The 22,516-nt window shown below is 50.8% G+C and overlaps 1 protein-coding gene across 1 annotated transcript in view; it reads right to left on the bottom strand.

Moving 5' to 3' along the window:
• Positions 1-368: 368 nt before the first annotated feature.
• PLXNA2 (plexin A2) overlaps positions 369-22,516 on the bottom strand; it is a 209,399-nt gene continuing 187,251 nt past the window's right edge. Inside the window, exons 19-32 of the mRNA XM_037070964.1 lie at positions 22,078-22,221; positions 21,547-21,781; positions 19,410-19,552; positions 18,436-18,704; positions 15,837-15,903; positions 15,512-15,658; positions 14,704-14,863; positions 14,230-14,333; positions 10,246-10,345; positions 8,984-9,174; positions 7,539-7,708; positions 4,840-5,052; positions 4,046-4,196; positions 369-2,841 (exon numbers count right to left, since the gene is read on the bottom strand). Coding sequence (XP_036926859.1) covers positions 2,746-2,841; positions 4,046-4,196; positions 4,840-5,052; positions 7,539-7,708; positions 8,984-9,174; positions 10,246-10,345; positions 14,230-14,333; positions 14,704-14,863; positions 15,512-15,658; positions 15,837-15,903; positions 18,436-18,704; positions 19,410-19,552; positions 21,547-21,781; positions 22,078-22,221 — 2,190 coding nt within the window. The 3' untranslated portion in view covers positions 369-2,745. The remainder of the gene's footprint in view (positions 2,842-4,045; positions 4,197-4,839; positions 5,053-7,538; positions 7,709-8,983; positions 9,175-10,245; positions 10,346-14,229; positions 14,334-14,703; positions 14,864-15,511; positions 15,659-15,836; positions 15,904-18,435; positions 18,705-19,409; positions 19,553-21,546; positions 21,782-22,077; positions 22,222-22,516) is intronic.

Genomic DNA, 22,516 nt, shown 5'->3' with positions numbered 1-22,516 from the left:
CTTTCTCCGGGGTGCCCCTCTGCCACTTCCGTTGCCAATCCAGCTTCCCCAACTCTCTCACGGCATCCTGAGGAAGGGGGCCAAGCCGCTCTCGCCAGCTCTGGCTCCTCTTCTCCGTACTCTCCAACCTGTACCCCGTCCCGCATCACTCTCTACATTCTCCAGCATCCTCAGCAGCAGTGGTCACCGGAAGTAGCTGCTGGGAGATGCCCAGGTGGCTGCAGAGAAGCCAGGGATGTTAAGATGCAACTGAGATGGCTACCTTGGTTTTACTGCTTGGAGGAGCAAAGTCTGGGATGGCAGTTTGAGCAGCAGTATAATCAGAAAACCGTAATTCAGAGCTCAGAAGTAAGATGAGGTGAGCTGGATTTTTTTTTTTTTTTTGTGGGTAGCACAAAGTTCCTTGCTCACGTTCTTCTTCCCCGTATCTCCTCTTTTCATCTCCATAAGCCATAAGCTCTGAGATGATAAGTTTTGGGTGCTGTGAAGAGTCAACACTTTGGCTTAGTGAGGAAGGCCAGTGGTAGTATTTCTTTCAGGCTGTTAATAGGACCCAGAGAAACCTTAACAGGAGCGGATTATCAGAAGAACGTGGCCTTGGCATGGCTGGTTGTGAATTATAATGAAAACAAGCAAGTTTCCTGAGTATTTTGCTGAATGCCCTTCTCTTCCCATTTGTCAGCTGCATTTAGGCAAGAAACTGGAGCTGAGAACACCAGGCGATGTCTGCTGTGTGGTTAGCTCAGCAATCCAAAGCCACACACCAGGGATGAAGGCCAGCCCTCAGAGCTCCCCCACCCGCAGCCGTTTCCTGGGAATCCAATGTGGTCAGCAGAGCCTCTAGAAGTTGGACTTGCTTGGAGGTATATCAGGGCATAGAGAAGCTGGGGCCCAGAGTTAGTTACAGAGGAAATGACCCTGGACTGGTCTCTCTGGGGATGGCTGGTCCAGTTCCTCACAGCCTTGCAGCCCCGTGAGAAGTAGGTGGATGAGGAGGTTGGTCCTCTCCTGCCTCCCCGCTTCCCATCTCTTTGCCTGTCTCTTGTCCTCCTTTGCCCACATTTTGGTGCTGCTTATAGAGAAGCTGGAGCTGTCTGCTTGGGTCCTTGCCAATGTGGGAGGCTTGGAAACTCAGATGACTGTCCTGGTCACCAAGGTCCTGCCCCCAACAGAGCCATTTTCCTCTTGGCTCCCACTGGCTTCCACGGGTCCTCTGGACTGGGGTGTGGAGCTTTGGTCTCTTTGTTTGGAAACTACACTCAGGAGAGTTGCTCATCATGGTTTTAGGTGTCAGAGAGCAGGAAGGGAGCCCAGTGGGAAGCCACCCACGTGTCCTTCAAACTCTTGAGGACAAGAGAGGCAGAAGACAGTCGTGTGGGGATGCTAGTCATTTCTCCCGAGCAGGTGGCCACTCAGGAGCTTCCACGTTTGAGTGAAGGGTTGTTTCTCCTCTCCAGGCACGAGAGAATGAAAGAAAGCACGCGTAACAATAAATACTGCAGCTTCTTTAACCTATGCCCTTCAAGTATTGCTTGCTGTAAACAGTGCTTTATTTTTGCTTTCTCTTTCATTGTACAAACCACTAGCCGACTGGAATGGAATCCGGAGCCCAACACCCGTGCCCCCACATGGAACCTCCTGGAGGCCTGGCCCACATGCCTCCAAGCCCTTTCCCCAGGGGGCCTTGGTTATGACCGTGACTGAAGTAAGGCAGAGCTGCTCAACGTCCTCAGGGAGGCCGGGCGTCTGGTCTGAGAGGCCCACCTCTCCCACACATCTGTTAGTAACTTTAGGGAAATGCAAAGTACCAAAGATCAGCTCCTCGCTGGCTGAGGTTTGGGATGAAATAAAATAAAACAAACACACATACACACATAAAAGAAAAAAAAAACAGTAGCAACAAGCATTGGTACTCTAGAGACACATATGTCCTCTCAAGAGATGAGAATATACAGGTGTGTGGTCTAGTAAAGCTCGATTTCCCGTTGGCCAGGCTGAGCTGCTTGATGGCTTTGCGGCTGGTGCAGTTCTACGGTTCCCACGCTCTTCTGGCTGCCGGGGTAATTCCAGGTTTTACTGGCCTCCAGTTCTGCAAAGTGTTTGGTGCAAACTTGTGCTCATTCTTCTTCTCCTCATTTATTATTATTATTTTTAATTTCAAGGGAAAAGAAACAATCGTTTTCCCTTCAATTTTCCCCAGCATCTCTTTGTAGGTTTTTTCTGGCATTTGGAAACGGGAGTTAGATAAGGAAGGAGGGGCAGGGGTGAAAGGAGGAAGTGGGGTAGAAACCAGAATTCAACAAAAGTTGGACGGGATTAACAGGGAGGTTTTTGTTTTGTTTTATTTCTGGTTTTCCTTTTTCTTAAAAAAAATTAAATAAAGTTCTCATTATTTCCCCAATATACATCAAATGAGTTTTCATGCAAAGCAGCAGTCACAGAGGCAGAACTGGCCTAGCTCGTGCCTCTCAGCTTGAAGAACCGCCTCCTCCAGGGCCCTGCTTCTCCCCTGCTTCTCTCCTGTTCGCCCTGGGGACGGTTGACGCCCATGGTCTCTCCCTGCAGGAACCACCTGTGAGGAAACTTGGCTGGGACGGGGAGAGGGGCCCTCCCCTCTCCCTGAGATGGGGTCTCAGGAGACAGCAAGCTCTGGCGTCTGATCCCCTTCACTTGTCCTTCCTTCGGAGACGCCCAGTGTGACAGCTTTCATGGGTCCCTCTTTCCAGGAACGGGAGGCTCCATCTCTCAGCTCTCAATGGACATAGCATTTATGAGCTGCTCCACCTTGTACGCCAGCCGCTGGCGCCGGGCCTGATCGTCCTGCTCCAGGGCCCCGATGAGCTGAGGAACAAAACAAAGGTGGGGAGACTTCAGGACTCAGTGGGGAGGACGCCACTTTCCAAATCTTCCATCCTTCTACCTGCCCTTCCATTTTGCCCTAAAGAATATGACCTTAAATAATGTATATGATTAACTCTATGTATGTATGTGTGCATGTATGTTTATCCAGGGTCCAGCAGAAGTAATGCCTGTTTCAGTGTGGTTGGTAGAGTAAATAATATGGGTGTAGTAATTTATAGTTTTAATCTGAACATGTCACCTAAAATATCATACGGTGTGCTTGAGCGTGATATTGTTATGTTACAGAATTATATGCTTGTGAACTTGTAATAAAAAAGGGGCATTATTTGTGCTGGACTCTGTGTATGTATGTATACATGCATGCATATGCATGTATAGACATATGTACACATACACATGTGTGTGTATACCCTTGAACACAGAGGTTAGGGGTGCTGACCTCCCACACAGTAGAAGATTCTCCTGAAATTACAGCTACCCCTCTACATAGGTGAATTCCCAGCAGCAGAGTTAACAACGCAGGTTTGACCTATGCAGGTCAACTGAACTGTGATCAATTGAAAAAAAATCCACAAACAAATGGACCTGCACAATTCAAAACTGTGTTGTTCAAGGATGAACTCTCTCTCCGAGGTGTTTAAAACAATATTTGGCATAAAGGAAATGCTATGTAGGTGTTAGATACTACAGCTATTATTATTATTATCATCATTATCACTAACACTTCTTTCAGGTACATTGCTAACGTGTGACTTGTGAATTCTCTCAAGCTGTTCTATTTAACCTCGACTCATGTTACGGTCGCCCTGCCTATCTGAAATGTAACTGACAGGATGTGTCCAAGTAGAAAGAAGAGTCTAATTCATTGTTTAAGAAAGAACGAAGCTAATCATACAACACTTTCAACTGGAAAACCATGACATTATTAAAAGTGTTATTTATTGCATGAACAATGACTGAAACACAATGCAATGTGTAAGGAAGTACCCAATGAATCAGGAGACACCTTAGGCTGCCTTCTAAGGGAACCGGAATGACTCTTGAGCTTAGGTGTTTTTGTCCCCATGTTTGTGTTATGTAAATCACCCTCTGACACTGTTATTCAAGGACTTGGACAGGTGTTGTGTTTAACCGCCTTGCTTGCTGCATGCTGGTTTCTGTCCCCTCTGGGGCCCTGTCTCACCTCTTCGCTGTACTTGCTGACGTAGGAGTAGATCTCATTGAGGGCACTGAGCATGTTGAACTCCACAGCGTGCAGGCGGGACTGCTCAGCGAGGTAGGCGTTCATGTCCTGGTCACTGATGGCAGGGAGCTTGGCGATGTCTGCATAGTATCTGTGTAGAGAGGACAGGCTCCTGGAAGGGGGTTCAGCGAATGTCTTCCTACACCTACCCTGAGCTCAGGCCTTTGGTGATCATGAGGCGTCCCCATTTACTCGTGCCTCCCTATTTCTCTTCTGATGTGGCTTCCTCTGGCCTCTTCATTGTGAGGGTAAGGCATGGAGACAGGCCCCCCTCAAAGGCCAGAGTCCATGCAGCTTTGAGCTCCTGGCTCTAGTGTCCCCTAGAGTAGTTAAAAGCCCAGACTTTGACCAAACTCCTTGTACTGAAATCTCAGCTCTGCTACCTGCGAGCTGTTTGACCTTGGGCAAGTTACCTAGCCTCTCCCAGTGCCAAAGTTTTCTTAGGGAGATGATAATAATAGTTACTTCACAACTCTGCTGGATGTTTTAATGAGATGGTACACAGTCTTTATTACCATGCTGGGTACTTAGCATGTGCTCAATAAATAGTAATTAGGATGATGATAATAATCTGAGTTCCGAGGGCACCAAACTTCCCTTCCTCCCCACTGCAGGAAGTATAGACGAGGGAAAGGACCAGGACATGTACAAAGGTACCAAACACAGTTATGGGTCCTGGGTGGACAATGGAGCAGGCAGACATGGCATGGGCCTGTCCTCGGGGTGCCACTGACCTCTCCACCCAGCTCTTGTAGCTGGGAATGTCCTTGGCGTACAGCAGCTTATTGGAGGGGGAGTCCTTGCCCAGCCGGTGCTCTGAAGTTGAGCAAGAGTCCATGAATGTTTGGGCCACCACGGAGAGGCAGGCGTCCGTGATGCTGCCTTTGTGGATGTCAAATACAAACTGGGGGTTCTTGATCACATTCACCCAGAAGCGCAGAGGGAGGCTGTAGGGAAAGACAGAGCAGACCCTAAGGGTGATGCCTTGGCTGCACCCCTGACAGTGCCTGCTAATATTTCCCCTGTCCCCCAAATACAAAATTCTCTCTCTAAAGGGCAAGAAAATAAAATCATAGGAAACTGGTCCAGCCTGGCCTGCTAATGTACCTTAAGCTGTTCCTGATCCTGAGAGGAAAAGAGAGATGCTATCGTACCCCAATGGGGCACTGACCCTGCTCTCTAAGAACTGAGGGGTGGGAAGGGGTGTTCTGTTCCCTCCTGGCAGCCGTTTCCAAAGGCCTCTGTGCCCCCAGGGCGGCCCAAGAACAGAGAACTGCACAATTTTCTCAGAGCTTCAAACAAAGCCACCAGGCTCCTAGAGTCCCTTCACAGTGCCCATGGCCATTGTCCGGAAGTACACTGCCAGCAGCCGTGGGCATGGCCTCAAAGAGGGCACAAAGGGGGCCACCTGTGCTCCCCGCCCAGCCCAGGCTGCTTCCCAGGGCTGGCCAGCCTGCCTGGGCTAAGAAATGGGCTCCCCTGGGGGCAGTTCTTTCATGACTCTCCCCAGGCTTTCCTGTATCTGGGCAGGGGCAGAGGGAGAAGACGAGGCCATTGTTGGCACGCTGGAAGTGACTCACTGCAGCTCAGTTTTTCCCACCCAAAGAGGAACTGATCAGTGCTTAGGAGAGTTCCTTCTGCAAAGTGGGAATTTACAGTCAGAGCAGAATGCATTTTCTCTGCTCCTTAGGCCAGAAGGAGGATAAGCCCATTTATCCCCCTTCAAAACCAGAGCAGCTGCCGTTTTCCTTCCTTTTCCAACTTCGCCTGCTCCTCCAGCTGCCTTCGGGGGCCTTAACTCTTTGGGCTCCTTGGTGGAGTAAGCTCTGCCCCCTGGCTTGGCCCTCCGGCTTGCGGTAATGCTCCAGCCTGCCTCTCCTCTCTTGTTCTTCATCTTTTCTTGACTCTGAGGGACCCCAAACTTCCCCAAATGCATCAGTTCTCTCAGGTCTTGGGAAAGGCCTGCTTTGCCCACTTGAAGCCCTTCCATTAGGATTTCTGCTTATCTTCCAAAACGCAAGGCAATCACTCATTTTCCTGTAAGCTGGGGGGAGCTACCTCGGCTGGAAGGTGACTCATCTCTTCCACCCTTCCCTTCCTCCAGCAGCTTTGGGGAGCTTGTGACACTCTTTGTTTAGACATTAGCTATTTGCGGTCTGGTGAAGGGGACTCTTCCCGCCACAGTAGCAGGCTAGGGAATTTCTATAACTCGAGCCTGGCTAGTAACAGAGGACAGACAGGTGAAGGTAATCCAGAATTTTCTTTTGCGTTCATTGAGTTTGCCTACTCCAAGTGCTGGGCTGAGATCCTCCAAAGCAAAGGAGACACCCCCGCCCTGCCCATGGGGACACAGGCAGAAGGCCCGTCCTAGTGAGGTATGAGGTGAGGTATGTGGTGGGCACTCGGCTCTCTCCATTTCACTCCACTGTGATCAAAGTTGCAGACTTGGATGGGCAACCCCAACATGCCAGAGAAGGAAGGGATTGGGGTTGGGGTTGGGTATTTCCAGAGTGTGTTTTTGGGTTGCTAGGACTTTTGATTCCCAAATAACAGCCTGGGCCCATCTGTGTCGGCTGTTTTCTGAAGAGATCGCTGACTCCAGACAGCTGTGTGGGCTGTTTGCCCAACCCAAATGCCTGGACCTCCTTTCTCTACTCTCTGTGGAATCTTCCCTCTTTTCTGAAGGGAGATTTTTGACTCCGGCTCTTAGCCAGGCTCTGTCTGACCTGTAAGCCAGACCTTAGCTTAGTTTTGATTCTGGTTCAAGGCCAGGAGAGAAAAGTCTTACCCCCGCAGCCCGTGGGAGCTGCTTCCCCACTGCTGGGTCTGTTGAGGTTACTTTTAGGGAAGAGAATCATGCCTGCAGGACATCTGCCTAATGCTTCCTGAAAGCTGTGGGGTAATAGCCTGGCCTTATGGGATCAAGTTTGCAGCGACACCCTCCTAATAAGCGGGCTCAAGTCTACAGCAGGTGTGAGTTCTCCAGATTGCTGGCCACCTTCCCTGGGATCGCAGTTGAACTCAGGGCTTCCAGGTCTCAGGAAGTGCCTTAGATTCTGCCCTGCTCAGAATGCCTGGCACTGCCTTGGCTTTCAGGCTCTGCTGCTAGGTCTCAAGTGAGGCTCTTTGTGTAGGTCCCCCCAGCTCCCTTTTCCTGACTACTAGGGATCTCAGAGTCCAGGGCGAGGTGCTTCCTGGGCAAAGGCCTCAACCTAAAAGGGCAGACCTCAAGTGTGTGTCCTAGTGCTGGGCCCTAAGCTAAGCAGGCCCCACTTGGTGGCTCTGCAGAGCATGTGTGCACCGTTTGTCCAAAGAGCCTGGGCCTACCAGCTACAGTGAACATCCTCCATGCCCCCTGGACCCTGTTGGTCCTAGCCCACATAGCTGGCAGCATTTCTAGGCTACAGCTCCCTCTGGGCTCCCCGGGGTTTACCAGTTGCTTTTCCAGGTGTGCCGCACATCTGTGTCGTGGATGCTGTGTCTGTCTGCCTGCTCGTCCAGGAAATCAAACATGTACTTGATGGCCAGGGGGAGAGCGCTGCCCCGGTGCACAGTGCTGAACAAGGTCTCAAATAAGTCGTCCACAAACTTCTGCAGGGTTCCCTGGGGAAGGGGCAGTGGGAGAAGATGAGGTGAAGGGTGGGGGAGGGGGATAGCAGGCAGCAGACAGTCAGACCAGATGGTGCCTTGGACCAATCCTGCCTTGGAAATTTGTCTGCAACACCAGTGATACCAGGCGGAGCAGACGGTGTGGTGGGGGTGGGGAGGTGCCTGTTGGGGTGTTGGCGAGGCGGGAGGGCCTAAATGGGATGCAGATTCCTGGGAAGATCTCCACCAACTTGCAGCCACATGCCACATTTATGCTGTGTCCATGCCAGGAAGGAAGACAGTTGGTGCTCTGAGTCTAGGCTTCTTATGGAAAATGGGGGGCACAGGCTGACACACAGGGTGTCTAAAGAACCAGCTGGGGGACCGGGGGCCTCCTGGCAGGACCATAGATAGTCTGATAGGAAGTTATAAAATGCTTATGATGTTAGTGGCCTGGGGTAAGAGCGGTGTCTGGAGTGGGGCTATGAGCAAAGGGTCCAGATCCAAGAACACTCAGGCATAGCCCTGACCCACAGGGCACTTAGGGTCTCTGGGGAGGGACCAGACTGGGCCTGGGTCCCCCAGTTCACAGGTTCAACGACGACCTCGGAAGGTCAGGAAAATGTCTAACCTTTTCTGGTGTCACTTTGTTGGTCTCTCATTGGCCTTTTGGGCAAAGCAAAATTTGAGACACATAGTTTGATGGTATCTGTCTGTGCCACTTCTAGGAGCAAGTCTGAGAGCTATAACCTGATACCAATGTATTGGCATTTCTGCGGGGTCGGTGGGGGAATGTATTTGAAATCTAGCCCTGTCTGGCCTACGTGAGCCACGATCGCCATACTTACAGGCACAGCAGCTCTCTGCAAGGGAAACTTCCGGCACTGCTACCTCACTTCCATTAGCCTCACTTTCATTTGGGGGAGGATGGCATGGGGTGGGGGAAAGGCACTTTCTCGGGACTATTGGCAGGACCAGGCCTTCCTTCGTGCTTTCCCTCCTATTCTAGCCAGAAAGTGGGTAGAAAAGGCAGCGATGGTGAAGGCCAGCCTCTCTGCTCAGTTAATGCCAATAAGAAAAACACAGTATGTCCCTAAGGGGTTAGGGCTCAGACGTAGGGAGCCTCTCCTCTTAAGGAGTGGGCCAGGAGCAACAATATCACTATGGTTTTCCCTAAAGGGGAGAAAACAGTGGTGGCTGCTGGGAGACCTGGGCCTGCTTGTCTGGTTGGGTCCCCTTGAAGGCTAGGCTCTATGACATCCTCCCGGGGCAGAGTAGAGCAGGAGTTACCTTGGTGGCCAGTAGCCGGGTCAGGTAGATTTCCGACACCATCTTGCTGCCCCGGTCACCCTCCTTCTGGTCTCCGTGGTCGTGGTTCTTCACCAGATGCCACACCTTGACTCCGCTCTCCAGGTCTGGGGTGATCATGGGGGCCCGTGACCGCAGGCTGTCGGGACTGCCTGTGTACCTGAAGGAGGAGTCTGAGGAGAAGGGGGCAGTGGAGGCCTGTGAGGAACTGATTTCATCATCCTTGCCTGAAGAATTCTTCTAGAATCTCGCCTGCTATGCTTTCATGCTTTCCCTCCCGTTGCGGCCAGAAAGTGGGTACAAGGTTGTGTAGGTTCCCCCAGCTTCTTTTTCTGTAGCTCCCCCCCCCCACCCCTCCCCTCCCCACCAGCTTCCAGTTCCAAATGGTAGGGGACCACAGGGACCTCTTATTAGGGTGGGGGATTATTTTAAGGATCTTTGGTTGGCATGAGGACCGCCTGAAGCTTTCTGTACAAAGAGGATTTAGAAATTCTGTGAGCTAGAAAGACCCTTGGGAATTTTGGAGTTCACCTCCCCCGATGCTCCCAGCAAAGAATGATTGATAGGTGAGATGTCAAGTGGATATTTCCGTAAGGGCTTTGATAAAAACCTGGATACTAAGGAGCTGTGAGCTGTACTCCTCCCTCATTGAAGTTAATGGGGCACTTCTTCCTTGGGCCCAGAATTGCCAAGGCATTTTTGGAACTGCTGGCCTCTGTCCTTAGGTGTCCTTAAGTTGGACAGCCCAAAGCCTTAGTGCATATATGAGTCCAGAAACAGAAAACAAGAGAGTGAAGCACTGGAACCTCATTGCCCAGATGGCACTAGGGGTCCTAACACTCCTCAGTGGTGGACAGTCTAGGATGGCTAATTTATTGCCCACACTGAGACACTTTTGAGAGTATCAGGGGGCACCGGCAATAAGTTAGCCTGGACAATAGGCATAGACTGGGATGTATGGACCTCCTCCAACCAGGTGCCTCTCTGGCTCTGGACCCCCTGAACTCCTTCCCCAGGAAGGGCTATTGAAAGAGGGGCACATGGTGCCCCCTGCTCCCACTGCTCTGAGGAGGTGGGCTGCTCTGGGAATGACTGGATTGGGGAGGGACACACAGGAGCAAAGGCCTTTTGCTGAGGCTGGCAGCAGCGGATACTTCCCGCTATTAGAAGGGACAGCGAGTGGCGTCTGGTAGGTGGCAGAAGACCCCCCGCCCATCTGCCCAGGCTGCCTTCCTGGTCCTCACCGTATCTGCTGATGGACGTCCGGGAGATGCTGGCAGAGGCAGGGATGTTGTAGGAGGAGGTCTGTTTGGGGACCAGAGCCACCACTGATCTGTCCGACACCTGAGAAGGGTATGAAACATACAGTGCAGGTAAATGTCAGTGTTTTGGGAAACCGAATGGTTCAGAACTTCTACAAGGTACCCAACAGGTGTGGAGTAGAGCAAGGAGTTCAGGAACACTCAAAATGACAATTCCTGCTGTCCAACATGGCAGCTACTCACCACCTATGGCTACTAAGCACTTGGAATCGACGATGAGTCTGAACTGAGACATGCTGTAGGTGTCTGCACTGAAATGTGCTCTAAACAAATGTTCAGTAGACATTGGGTTTCAATGACCTAGCATGAGTTAAAAAAAAGCAAACAAACTCATTGATAATTTTTATACTTATGACATGTTGAAATGATAATTATTTTCGATCAGTTGGGTTAAAGAAAATATATTGTTGCCCTGGCTGGTGTGGCTCAGTGGATTGAGTGCCAGCCTGCGAACCAAAGTTGATTCCTAGTTGGGGCACATGGTGGGGTTGCTGCCAGATCCCCAGTGTGGGGCACGGGAGAGGCAACCACACATTGATGTTTCTCTCCCTCTCTCCTTCCTTATCCCTCTCTCTAAAAATAAAGAAATAAGATCTTTTAAAAAAAGAAAATATATTGCTGACATTAATTTAATCAGTGTATTTTTACCTTTTAATGTGGCTTTAAACATTTAAAATTACACATGTGGCTCACATTATATTCCTCTCCGGCAGCACCAGGCTAGACCCGGCCCCCCTTCATCCTGGTGAGTCACGGGCAATGACGACCATTTTACGGATGAGGAAATTGAAGCATCAAGAGGATAAGCAACAGCTTCTAAGGTCACCCGGTACCTGGTGGAGCCACTGTCTGCAGCCAGGTCTGTCAGACTCCAGAGCACATGTTCTCCTCATTATGTCCTAATTGGGACTTTATTTCAAGTCACAGTGGTCTGAAGTACATTTTCCCTTCTGACTCTGATTTCTTTCTGGCTTAGGTCCTCTACAGCCTAGGCCACCTTGAAGAGATTCTCAAACAGAACAGCCGCTCTTGGAGTCAAAGAGAAAGACGGTGTCTTGCCCATTCTCGCCGAGGGTGCCCAGACTCAGCACCTAGCCTGGAGGGCAAGGGCTGATGAATGAGGAGCCATACTGAAGACAGGTGGGGCCATTGTGATTTAAGATCACCCTCCATCCAGTAAAAATGGAGAAGCCCCAGAATTGTGGCGACCCAATTAAACTCCTAACGCAGAGGGAATAAAACAGCTATAATAATGTTATGGGTCATAAAACGTTCCTATTAAACCATTTTTTATTTTAACAATTTTTATGAACTTTGTAAGTTTGATTTATAGCTGCACCAGTCGTAAAACCATCTTTCTGGGTCTTAAATTGTCAGTCCCTCTCTCCCACCAAAAAAGAATTAAATGTTAGGAAGTCGAACTGTAAATGAACATTAGCACTAACGAGATTCCCTGATATTTGGGTTTAGTAGTGGTGTTTCATTTTACCCTCCCTATAAATCTGCAGGAGCCCAGGAAGGTTTTTAACATCTCATTGTTAATTAAGATTATGCAGATTTTCTAGTGTCAGAGCGCCAAGGACCTAGGACCCCAGGGAGGGTAACAGGAGGATAATGCTTTGACCTTATGACCGAAAGCTGCAGGGCCCTGTGCTCTGCACAGGCCTGGAAGGTGCCAAGGCCCCATGATGCCGAGCCTGGCACTGCCCTCGGGAGCACCAGCAGTTTGCACCATTGGCACCAGGTCTGGAACTGAGACGGGGATGTCCACCTCTGCCTTTCAGGAACCCTCCTTGCAGCCCTCCCTGCCTAGAAATGACCCTCTGAAAGACTGGCAGGGGCTTACATTCCCAGACAGGACATGCTACCTTATCATTTATAGTTTGTTGTCACCTAAAGGAAGATCCACAAGGCAGCTGGAATGACCACAGTTCAACTCAAGTCCAGGTCTTGTCCCCGAATTTCTCTCATCCTCAGTCATTCTTTCCCTTGACCAACAGGGCAGTGCAAATCCGTGGCTGGGATGCCTGGCTGGGTCTGACTTTGCCTCTGCAAATTGCTGGCTACCTTCCTCCAGGAAAGTCACTTAACTGCTCTGTGCCTCAGTTGTCTCATGTGTCAAAGGGAATAATAACCTTGTGTAGGTTTGTTGTTCAGAGTAAGGGAACTGGGACCCGAAAGGCTGAAGGCAGTGCCTGCTGCCCAGCAAGTGCTCATGAGCAGCATCACCACCACTGGCTCCCAACGGGAAGAACGATCCCTGTGGTCCCCTGTCACTCAGGGCTCGCATGTGGGAAGTGCCGTGCACTGGGTAAAGCTCAGTAAATATTTGTGGAAGGAGTGAATACATGAATGAGAAGTGACATCAGGGAATTGAAAGCTCTTTGTATGATGAGCACTGTAAGAACAGAATATTCCATTGTTCTGAGTGGGAGCCGTCCGATGGACAGCCCAGTAACAGCATGAAGGCATCACAGAAAAGAGAGGCCCCATTCCTGCCCAGGAGAAACCAATAATTTGGGGGCATGATGCTATTCTGTTTTGCACGTTCTTCTCCAGCTTTAATTGGTTCATTACAACTGTTCTATAGAATATATTAACACTGTGAAGTGGGGGGTGGGGGGCGGGGCTTAGGATCAACACAGAATGTTTACAGCTTCATGGATGTAAGTACTCGTCCTGGGCACCTCACCTATTGTTTCTAATCCTTCCAACCGCCTTCACAAGTCTGGTTGTTACTTCCATTTTGCAGATGAGAGGCCCAAGTTTTCCAGAGATTAAACTCCCACTGCCTGTGAGCAGGGACTTAATTACAGCTCACAAGGTCCTTTTTCTTCCCACCAGAGCACACGCCTTCTGTCCGGGGTGGGGAACACAGGCCAGTGAGGGGATGCAGCCTGGAGAGGAGCATTTCAGCGTTCCCCCCGTTTCACTCGTGCCCTGGGAGGCCCCCCACCAGATCCTGTTGGCTGTTTGGGCCCCCAACCTCTTGGTCACTGGAACCTGGGTGAGCCCAGCTTGCCACCCCCTGCCCCCTCCCTCGTGAGGCACAGACACAGGAGGATGTTATTAATCAGACGGTCCCAGTGGGCCTTGCAGCCTCAGGCACTTCCTCTGGTTGGTTTAATTTCCCTTGGTGTCTCTCATTTTCAGCTTCTACTTTATTATCTTTCCTGAATCCCAACCTGCCTACTGTGCTTACTGTTACGGAGACCCCCAGCCTCAAGTGGTTACCACGGGAGGGAGAAGAGACAGAGTGGATACCTCCTGGATCTTTTGTTCTTTAGCTGGGATTTTTTTTTTTTTTTTTTTTTTTACCATTCATTCCATAGGCAGTTGAATTCTGCCTGTGTGCTAAACACTTTACCTACAATGTTTAATCTATCCCACCTAACTTTATGGGGCAGGGAATCACCATTAACCCCATTTTACAGAGAAGAAGGACAAGAGCTTAAATAATTTCCCCAAGGACACCAGCGAGCCAGTGGCAGAAAGACCTGAAGACAAGCCTATGCAACTCTCTGCTATGTTGCAAGTGAGAAGCGTCAGCCGCATGGGTAAGATGCGGAAGAGAGAAAGCAGTGGACACTGATGGTGGCTCTTTGAGGAGGATATTACGACGTGCAATTTTTCTGCAGGTGCAGGGCTAAGAGGATAGCAATGCTTAGCTTTACCCCAGACCCAATACATCAGTTTCTCAGGGTGGGTCTGGAGCTCATGTTTTTGATAAGTTCCCCCAGTAATTCTAATGTGCAGCCATGGCTGAGAATCACGGCTCTAGAATGATGGAGGAGGGGGAGAGGAAAGATAAGAAAACCCCTCTTAGGCTTTTGAGGGCTTAGGAGACATTTGGGACAAAGGTCCTGGTGCAAAGCCCCTTCCCAAACCAAGAGGGCCCACTCTCACCTGATAATGCATCAGTGTGTTGAGGCGCTTCCAGTCACCCTCGATCTTGGTGGTGATGTCCTCGTCTTGCAGCACTACCCTGGCGATCCGGCCTTGACGCCACTCTGGGTAAAGGGGTGGTGCAGGTCACCATGAGGAGGTGGGGACTGCCGGCCAGGGTCACCCAGTCCTACCTCCTCTAGGCACCTGGCAACCCTGGCTTTTCTCAAGCTGGTGTAGTGATAGGACTTAAGATGTCTAGGCTCCGTGGGGTCCAGGCGGGAGTGTGGGCCTCACCACAGGTGGCCACATCTGAGTAGGCAGTGCCCTGGGAGCAGTGTTTCAGGTGGCCCCTTACTGGGCAGGACCCAGTCACGCCCCCAGGAGGGGCTGTATGCAGGTCAGGGCTTCCCATCTTCCCATCTTTCCCTACAGTGCAAATGCCTCCTGGAAGCTGCCTCTCTACCCTTCCCCGCTCTCAGCCAGGCCTCCTACCCAAGTCCATGTCAACGGCCCTGGGCCGCTGAGAGTAGGGCACGTTCTTGTAGATGGCATCGAGGATCTTCTCCTTGACCTGTGTGACGGTGTCGCAGTTCAGCACTTTCACTGGGATCTCGGGACTGTTCTCATTGTCGGGGTTGACGCAGCTCAGGATCTACAATCGGCCAGAGAAGGGGAGCAGGAGGGAGTTGCGGGAGAAGTTGCGGGAGAGGAATTGAGGCCTTGGAAGGAACCTCTCTCTCTACCGCCCCTCCCCTCATGGGAGATATGGGGTGCCTCTCTGTCTGTGCCTCATTTTCTCTCACCTCCCTGCCATTGGCCAATGACAGTCTGAGTCATTCTGCCCACCTTGTGTTTCTCAAACACACAGGACTCTACTTTCTAGCTCCTGGATGGCTCAGAGGGCCTATGATCCTGGAACGAGTTGCCTTGGGCTTCAGAGATGGCTCCAAGTGTGTCCAGGGGTGGCTTCCCCCTTCCCTGAAGCCTCTCTGTCAAGATTCTACAGACTCATGTTCTTTCCCATCATTTCAATTTCCTCATACTTAACGGTGGGTGATTTTTTTCTCCACCCAATATCTAGGGCAAACTGGGGCACTGCCAGCTCTTTAGGCCCACCAAATGAGGAGGAGAGAAGGCACCCAGGTGGGTTTGCCTGCCCTCGGTACACTTGGACTTGCTTCTTGGCCAGTCAGTCTCCCAACATCTTTATTGACCCCTCAGATTGGCTGTGTGGTCAGAAGGTAAGGTGGGAATAGGGGGCAGAAGGTTCACACTGTCCCCAGGCTTCCAGCCTCCTCACCAGGGTCTTGTACTCGATCTGCTGGCGGATGAGCTTGTCCTCACTCAGGGAGTAGCGGGCCTCGCCTGTGATGGCATCGATGGGGCCCTTCTCCATCTGCTGCTTGATGGCGCAGTAGAGCATGAACAGCGGCTCCCCGGCGCACTCCTGGGGGCACAGGCAGGGCAGGCATGTGGCAGCACCAGCCCCCTCCCTGCTCTCCTGACCACCTTGCCGGGTGGGGCCCTGTTCCTGAAGGGGTCCCCATGCAGCCCTGGTGGCCTGGCTACTTGGGGCTGCCCCCCACCCTGCTCTCAGCTGTGGCTCCCACCTCACTCCCACTCACCTTCAGGAACTTGTGCAGAAGGAAGGCAAACCAATTGGTCAGCATCTTCTCAGCCACTGACTCTGTCCTGGGGAGGGAGAAGGGACAAGGGTCAGACCTTTATGAAGGGTCACAGAGCAGGGCCTGGTTTGTTGTAAGCACTGAATGACACAGGGCTGGGAGCCAGGACACCTGGTCCTAGCCCAACTTGGCCAGTAACCACAAGTGTTGTAGACCGCTCTGCCTGGTTTTAGGAATTCTATCTCTACCCCTTGTGGCTAAGGGTGAGGGATGACCTCTGGAATGCGAGCCACAGGAGACAAAGCTTGTCTCTGGTAGCAAAGGCTGCCTCAGTTTCCTCTCCCTGCCCCCAAAGCTTGGTCGGAAGTCAATGATGGGTAAGACCCCTCACAGAGGGGGGCAACCTAAACCAGACATGATCACTTGGGAGGCCTTCGTGGAAAGACTTGGGGGCTGCAACAAAGAGGTAGCAATGGATTCTCGCCCCCCGGCTTTGACAAAGACGAGTCCCCATGTTCTCTGGGAGAAGTGCTTCCTGGCTCTAATCCCCTTAAGCCTGAATACCTGTTGGGGAGAGGTGCAGCTCCTTACCTTGCTAGATAGAGTATATCCTGGGGAACAATATGGCATCACAAAGACTTCCTGATAAACCTGTGAAATCTGCTCTGCTAAGAGTGCTTTCATTCACATGTTAAGGGTTTGAGCAGGAAACCCTAAAACTCTGTTCCTGATAGACTCAGACTCATAGTAAGCCTTCAGCCCATGGCCTTTTCCCTCTGGGAAGATGGCCACTTCTCCTCTCTAAGCAGATCATTCATATCTCAGTCATATTTATTTACTCTCATCTGTGGCACTCGGGGGGACTTGTGAGGGAAGTCGCCCCCACACACGTGTGACCTTGGGCCAGACATTTCTTCTTTCTGGACCTCAGTTTCCTGTGATAATGGAAGGGTGCTGTGGTATACAGATAAAAATACCCAATACCCCATCCCACAGGGTTGCAAACAATGAGTTCTCCCTTCTCCCTTCTGGCCTCAGGGAGACAAGTGAGTTCCCTGAGTCTCTGGGATTTTTTGCCTGAATACTGCACTCTATTTTGCATGTCCAGAACCTCATCGCTGGTACCTGCCCTCCAAACACTCAGAGTCAGACTGCTTGGCTTCCACTCCTGGCTCTATCATGCACGGACTGTGTGACCCTTGGACAAGTGATTTCATCTCTCTGGGTTCAGTTTCCCCATCTCTGAGTGGGGATCACCACCACCACCATCATCTATCCCACAGAACTGCTGTCAGGGTGAATGAGTTAATACATGTACAGTGCTGAGAATAGCACCTGATATCCTGTCAGGTGGGGTCTGGGATCCCAGCCCCTCGGGTAGAGAGCAGTGTGTGTTTTTTGCTGACAGGGGATCTGCTTCTTTAAGCACCGCCCCTCCCCTCCCCCACTCCTGGGCTGCAGATCTGGGGACTCATGAAGAAACAAAGCGGCTGTGACAGATCCTCAGTGATGGGGATGCCGGAGGGGTATTTTAACTCCCTGCACGTGGTGCAAATTATACCCTCTGTTTGCAGTAAATCCCAGGCACTTGCCAGGGCTGCAGGGCTGCTCACCGATTTGGGCCTGGGAGAGAGTGACAATGTGGAAGAAATTGCAGCTTTCTCCCCCTGGCCCCTCCCAGCCCCCCTCTCTGTGCATTGTGCCTGAGATTAGCTCTAATTTAAATAAAACAGTTTTTAATGAGAGTTTCTAAGGCTCAGGTTGGCAGGATGGGGACTCTGTAGTCATAAAACAAAGCCCAATGTGGGGCCTGGAAGCCTGAGCCCTTGCTCAAGAGAAGTCTAAAGGGAAGGCCATGAAATAGATCTGGCTTATTCCAGAGCTGTGCTCAGCTCCCTGGGGCCTCCAGAGAGGGTGTGCTCTGGGGATGGATGCCAAGCTCCAACCCTCTGCCAGGAAGATGGCAACGGAGGAGTGGATATGTGGTGGATGCTGGTGACTGAGATCCGGGAAGTGAGTCTGGGAGGTATAGGTTGCGTCAAATCTCCAGCCCAGTGCTGTCCAATAGGACCTTCTGTTAGATGGGAACGTTCTCCAACTGCTCTGTCCAATAGGGTGGCCAGTATGTGGTGACATTGGAGGAATGTGGCTAGTGCAATGGAGGGACTGAATTTTACATTTCACTTCATTTTAATTAAAGGTCACAGGTGCCTACATATGTGTTGGGTGTTGGACAGCACAGCTTTGGAAGCACAGGGAGGGAGAGAGACTGCGGAACAGGTGATCTAGCATTTTGTCCACAAGGAAACTAAACAGCAGTGAGGCTATGTCACCAGCCCACGTTCATACAGCTAGTAGGTGGCAGAGCTGGGGTTCAGGCTGAGATCCGAGCCACGGCCTGTGCTCCTCGGTCCCATGTTATCAGCCGCAGACACCACACAGTGCCTGGATGCGGGAGATCAGATTCTGTACTACAAGATGTGTGGACACAGGCCTTTCTGCAGAGGGAACCCTCTGGTGCTGTTTCTGGAACCTGCTCTCACGGCCCCGTGTCCCTGTGCAGACACTCACTGCCCAACCAATTCTGGACACAGCTCACCTCCGGAGAAGCAGCTTGGGGTGGTTCTTGTTCTCCAGGTTCTTATCAATGAGGTCAGAGAGCAGCTGCTTGAGGACATCGGTGGCATACTCTAGGCGGCCCTGCAGGCCAGTCATGATGAGTGAAGCCACGTTGCCACGGTCACGCATGGAGAAGCTGCGTTGCAGCTCCAAGGTGCGGATGAAGGTCAGCAGGAAGACCTTGTTGTTGATGAGCTGGGCAAAGAGCTTCAGGGCCTTCTCCACGTGCTGCTGCCCATTCCCCTGCACCTGGGTTGGGCGTGATGGGTACACCCTCAGAGGGCAGCTCTGGCCTCTTAGCCCGGCTCCCACTGTGGGTCTTTGCCAGCAATAATACCAGTGGTAAGACTCTCACCATGAGGCCCATAACCACCTCACTCACAATGATGTAGGAACGGCGGTCTCTGAAGCCTACAGTCTATTCTGACCTCCCTCTAGGTTGGGAGGGTTGGGGTCCAGGCCAGGCCCTCAGTGCGGATGCTATCCACCTGCTTTTCCCAAGAATATGATAGGAGATACCTGGTAAGACCCACTCTGCTTGCTAGTCTCCCCTTAATCTCTGTCCTGATTTATCACGGACAAAGATTTGGTCCAGGATAAATCAGTATTTGTTTTGGTTTAGTAAAACAAACCAACAAATGATCAAACCTCACAGAATTCCGTGTCTTTCCCTAAGCCACCTTAAGTCCATTTGAGAATGAGGCAGAATTGTAGTTAATTAATTCAGTTATTAATTTGAAAATGACAATGAGCCTTGCCTTGGAATCATCCCAAAGAGCCTCAGTGCCCGCCTTGGCCATGATCTTCCTAATTAGAAGTATGCCTGTTACGGTGATGCTGTTACAAGCTCTTTCTCCTCACTTTTCTGTGAGCTGCTGAGCCCCATCAGCCCACCTGGGACACCTGGGCCCTGTGTTCCCCATCGTGTGGCTGGGTCAGGGGGGCAGATGTTACCTCCAGCTCCCGCAGGACAGGATGGTCCTCGATGCCAGGGAACAGGACTCGCATGGCGTAGGTACGATAGTCCAGGTAGGGGATTCCTGAGCGGTCCAGGTCACTGGTCAGCTCATTGATGTCTGTCTGGAGTTCAGCAAAAGCTACAAAAGTGCAGTGGACAGGGAGGCTCAGGAGGGGAACCCCGGAAGAAAGGGAAAGGTGGGAGCAGGAATTTGTAGGAGGAGGGGGGCTGGGAATACAGAAAAGCAGGGCTACAGGGGTACAATTCCAGAGGGACTGAGATATCTCCAGGCTGCCTTTCTCAGGTGGTGGGAATATGGACGATAGCTATATTATTTCCTTTTCTGTGCTTATCTATAATTTTGAATTTTCTTTCTATGTATTACGAGTGTAATTAAAACAAAGAAAAAGGAAGAACACTGTGACCTGTCAGGCAGGTGCTGCAGATGCTGGAAGCAGGGGAGAGAGTGGCCAGCAGGACCAAGCAAAGACTGAAACAGGCATCTTTGATCTGCTTTTCCAAACCAGAGGGTAAATCAAGACACAAAAACCTTAGGGGATCATCAACATCAAAAATATCATGACACATGGTTGATATTACCCCAAAATGGAACATAACAAATGTTGGCGGGGCTGTGGAAAAATTGAAACCCTCACACGTTGCTGGTGGGAATATACCTTGGTGCTATCATTCTAGAAGACAATTTGGCAGTTCCTTAAAAAAATTAAACATAGAATTACCATGTGACCCAGCAACCCTGCTCCTAGGTATCTATCCAAAAGAATCGAATGAAGGAATTTGAACAGATGCTTGCACACCCATTTTCATAGCAGCATTAGTCACAATACCAAAATGTGGAAACAACCCAAATGTGAAAGATGAACGGATAAACAAAATGTGCTCAACACGATCAATGGAATATTACTTAGCCTTAAAAAGGAATGATATCTGACATGTGCGACTACATGGGTGGTTCCTGAAGACATTATGCTAAGTGAACTATGCCAGAGACAAAAGGACGAGTAGCATAGGATTCCATTTATACGAGGTCCCTAGAGTCATCAAAGTCATAGAGAGAGAAGTTAGAATGGTAGTTGCCAAGAGGGAAAGAGTAATGACAGTTATTGTTTAGTGAACACAGTGTTGTAGTTGGGGAATAGGAGAAAGTTCTAGAGGTGGGTGGTGAATGTATTTAATGTCACAGAATTGGAGGAGGGGACAGCCCTGGAGTGTAGAGACAGGGTTAAATGGTCAAGTTTATGATATATATACATTTGACACACATACACACAAAACTGAGAACGAAACCAAACCTAGCCTCGGGGCACCCTGGCCATTATTAGGCCCTCAGCTGACAAGGGCAGGCTTGTCTCTGGTGCCTTCCTCTGCCCCCCTCCCCAGCCCTGGCACTGGGAGGAGGCCTTGACCATTTTTACTCAGCCCTGCTCTTCCCCTTCATTCAGCAGAGGGCTTGTTTCTGATCCCAACATTTGCAGCAAAGGGAGAAGAAATGTTTTTATTCCTAATTGAAATGTTTACCCAGAGAGCTCACTGGGTCCTCAGCCCCAGGGGATGCCAGATACACCCATCACCTCATGGCTGCGGTTGCGTGGGAGACGAGAAACAACACAATCTCCACTCCCACACACATCCACAGCCAAGGACAGCAGCAAGCTCGGCTTCAGAGTGTTTAGCCTGCTGTGCTGAAGGAAAACAAACCTCGGGGAGGGAGGCAGGTAAGATGCTCCTGCCTTTTGTGCTGCAGCTGCTGCTGCTTCTTCCATGTGATCCCAGGGTATCATGCAAAAGGAGCCAGATATTCCCACATGGGGAATCTAGAGGCTGAAATTCTGACTGTGGGAGACTGAGGCTCTGAGTGGGAGAGGAAGGCAGCTAGACTGTGGTATGAGTCAGGGCACAGTGGACAGAACAATGTGATCAGCCCTGGGGCCTCCCTCTGGGCATTAACAGGACTCCTCTGGCCCAGAAGACAAAGGAGACAAAGATCAAAGTGGAGTACAATGGCTGAGGTGGGAAGGATGGGAGTAAAGATGAGCACTGTGGGTAAGAAGGGAGGTAATAAGTTTGCTAAAGAAAGAGGGGCCCAGAAAGCATGGGAGTGCCTCCACTTACCTTCCTTACACTCCAGGGCCACACGGGACTCCAGGTTGTCCATCTGCATTTGGAGCCTCTTCAGAGTGAGGTCGTTTTCTCGAGACTTCCGCTTGTAGGCGATGAGGACGATGATGACAATGATGAGGAGGAGGCTGCCACCCGCCGCAATGCTGACAATGGCTGGCAGGGTCAGCAAGCTGTCTGAGATGACACTCACCGAGCCAGGAGAGAACACCATCCCGCCCACGTGAACCTGTGCATTGTACACACACACACACACAGACGCTGTAGAGCCCTGGCATGCCATTGAAACCTTATCATTTCAGAAAGGACATGAGAGACCACAACCACACGGTGCCGTTTGCATACAAAACAACGTCCTGCTGATGGTCTGCCTCCCGGCACTTGTGTTCTCAACTTCTACACATTTTAATTGTCTGACACGGAGATGAGCTATGGAAGAGCAGGAAGAGAGAGCCCTTCTTACAACAGATTGTGTATGCATAGTGAGGAGGGGAGCAAATAATGAAAAGAAGAGGGCTCACTCACCATGACCTTGTGCTGCCCCGTGAGGTTGGGGGGCTCGCAGAGCAGCTGTGTCTCGGACACAGTGACAGGGCACGGGGTCTCTCCAACCAGCACCGTGTAGTTGAGTTTGGCACCTCCAGAGGCAGGGGGGCAGAGGTTTTTGCCCTGTAGGTAACAGTAATCTTAATAGGAAAAATTGACATATGCACTCAGAAGTTAATTGCCTTTTTAAAAAAAGATTAAGGAGAGAGAACAAGGAGGGAAGGGTGGCAGTGCCAAAACCAATGGGTGACAACACAGAAAGTTTTCAGAGAGGACTTTGCCACAATTTGGAGAAAAAGAGAGAAAGCAAATGGAGGAGAGAAAGAAAGTAGGAAAGAGAGAGGAAAGGAAAACAGAACACTAAACAAGTGAAAATTTGTGGGGGTTGGGGGGACACAAGGGGTATCGATGGAAGTGG

The sequence above is a fragment of the Sturnira hondurensis genome, unplaced genomic scaffold, assembly GCF_014824575.4.
Source record: "Sturnira hondurensis isolate 20B ecotype Veracruz unplaced genomic scaffold, ASM1482457v3 Scaffold0019216, whole genome shotgun sequence".
NCBI classification, from domain to species: domain Eukaryota; kingdom Metazoa; phylum Chordata; class Mammalia; order Chiroptera; family Phyllostomidae; genus Sturnira; species Sturnira hondurensis.
Note: the sequence above shows the minus strand (reverse complement) of the source record. Positions and strands in the feature narration are given on the sequence as shown.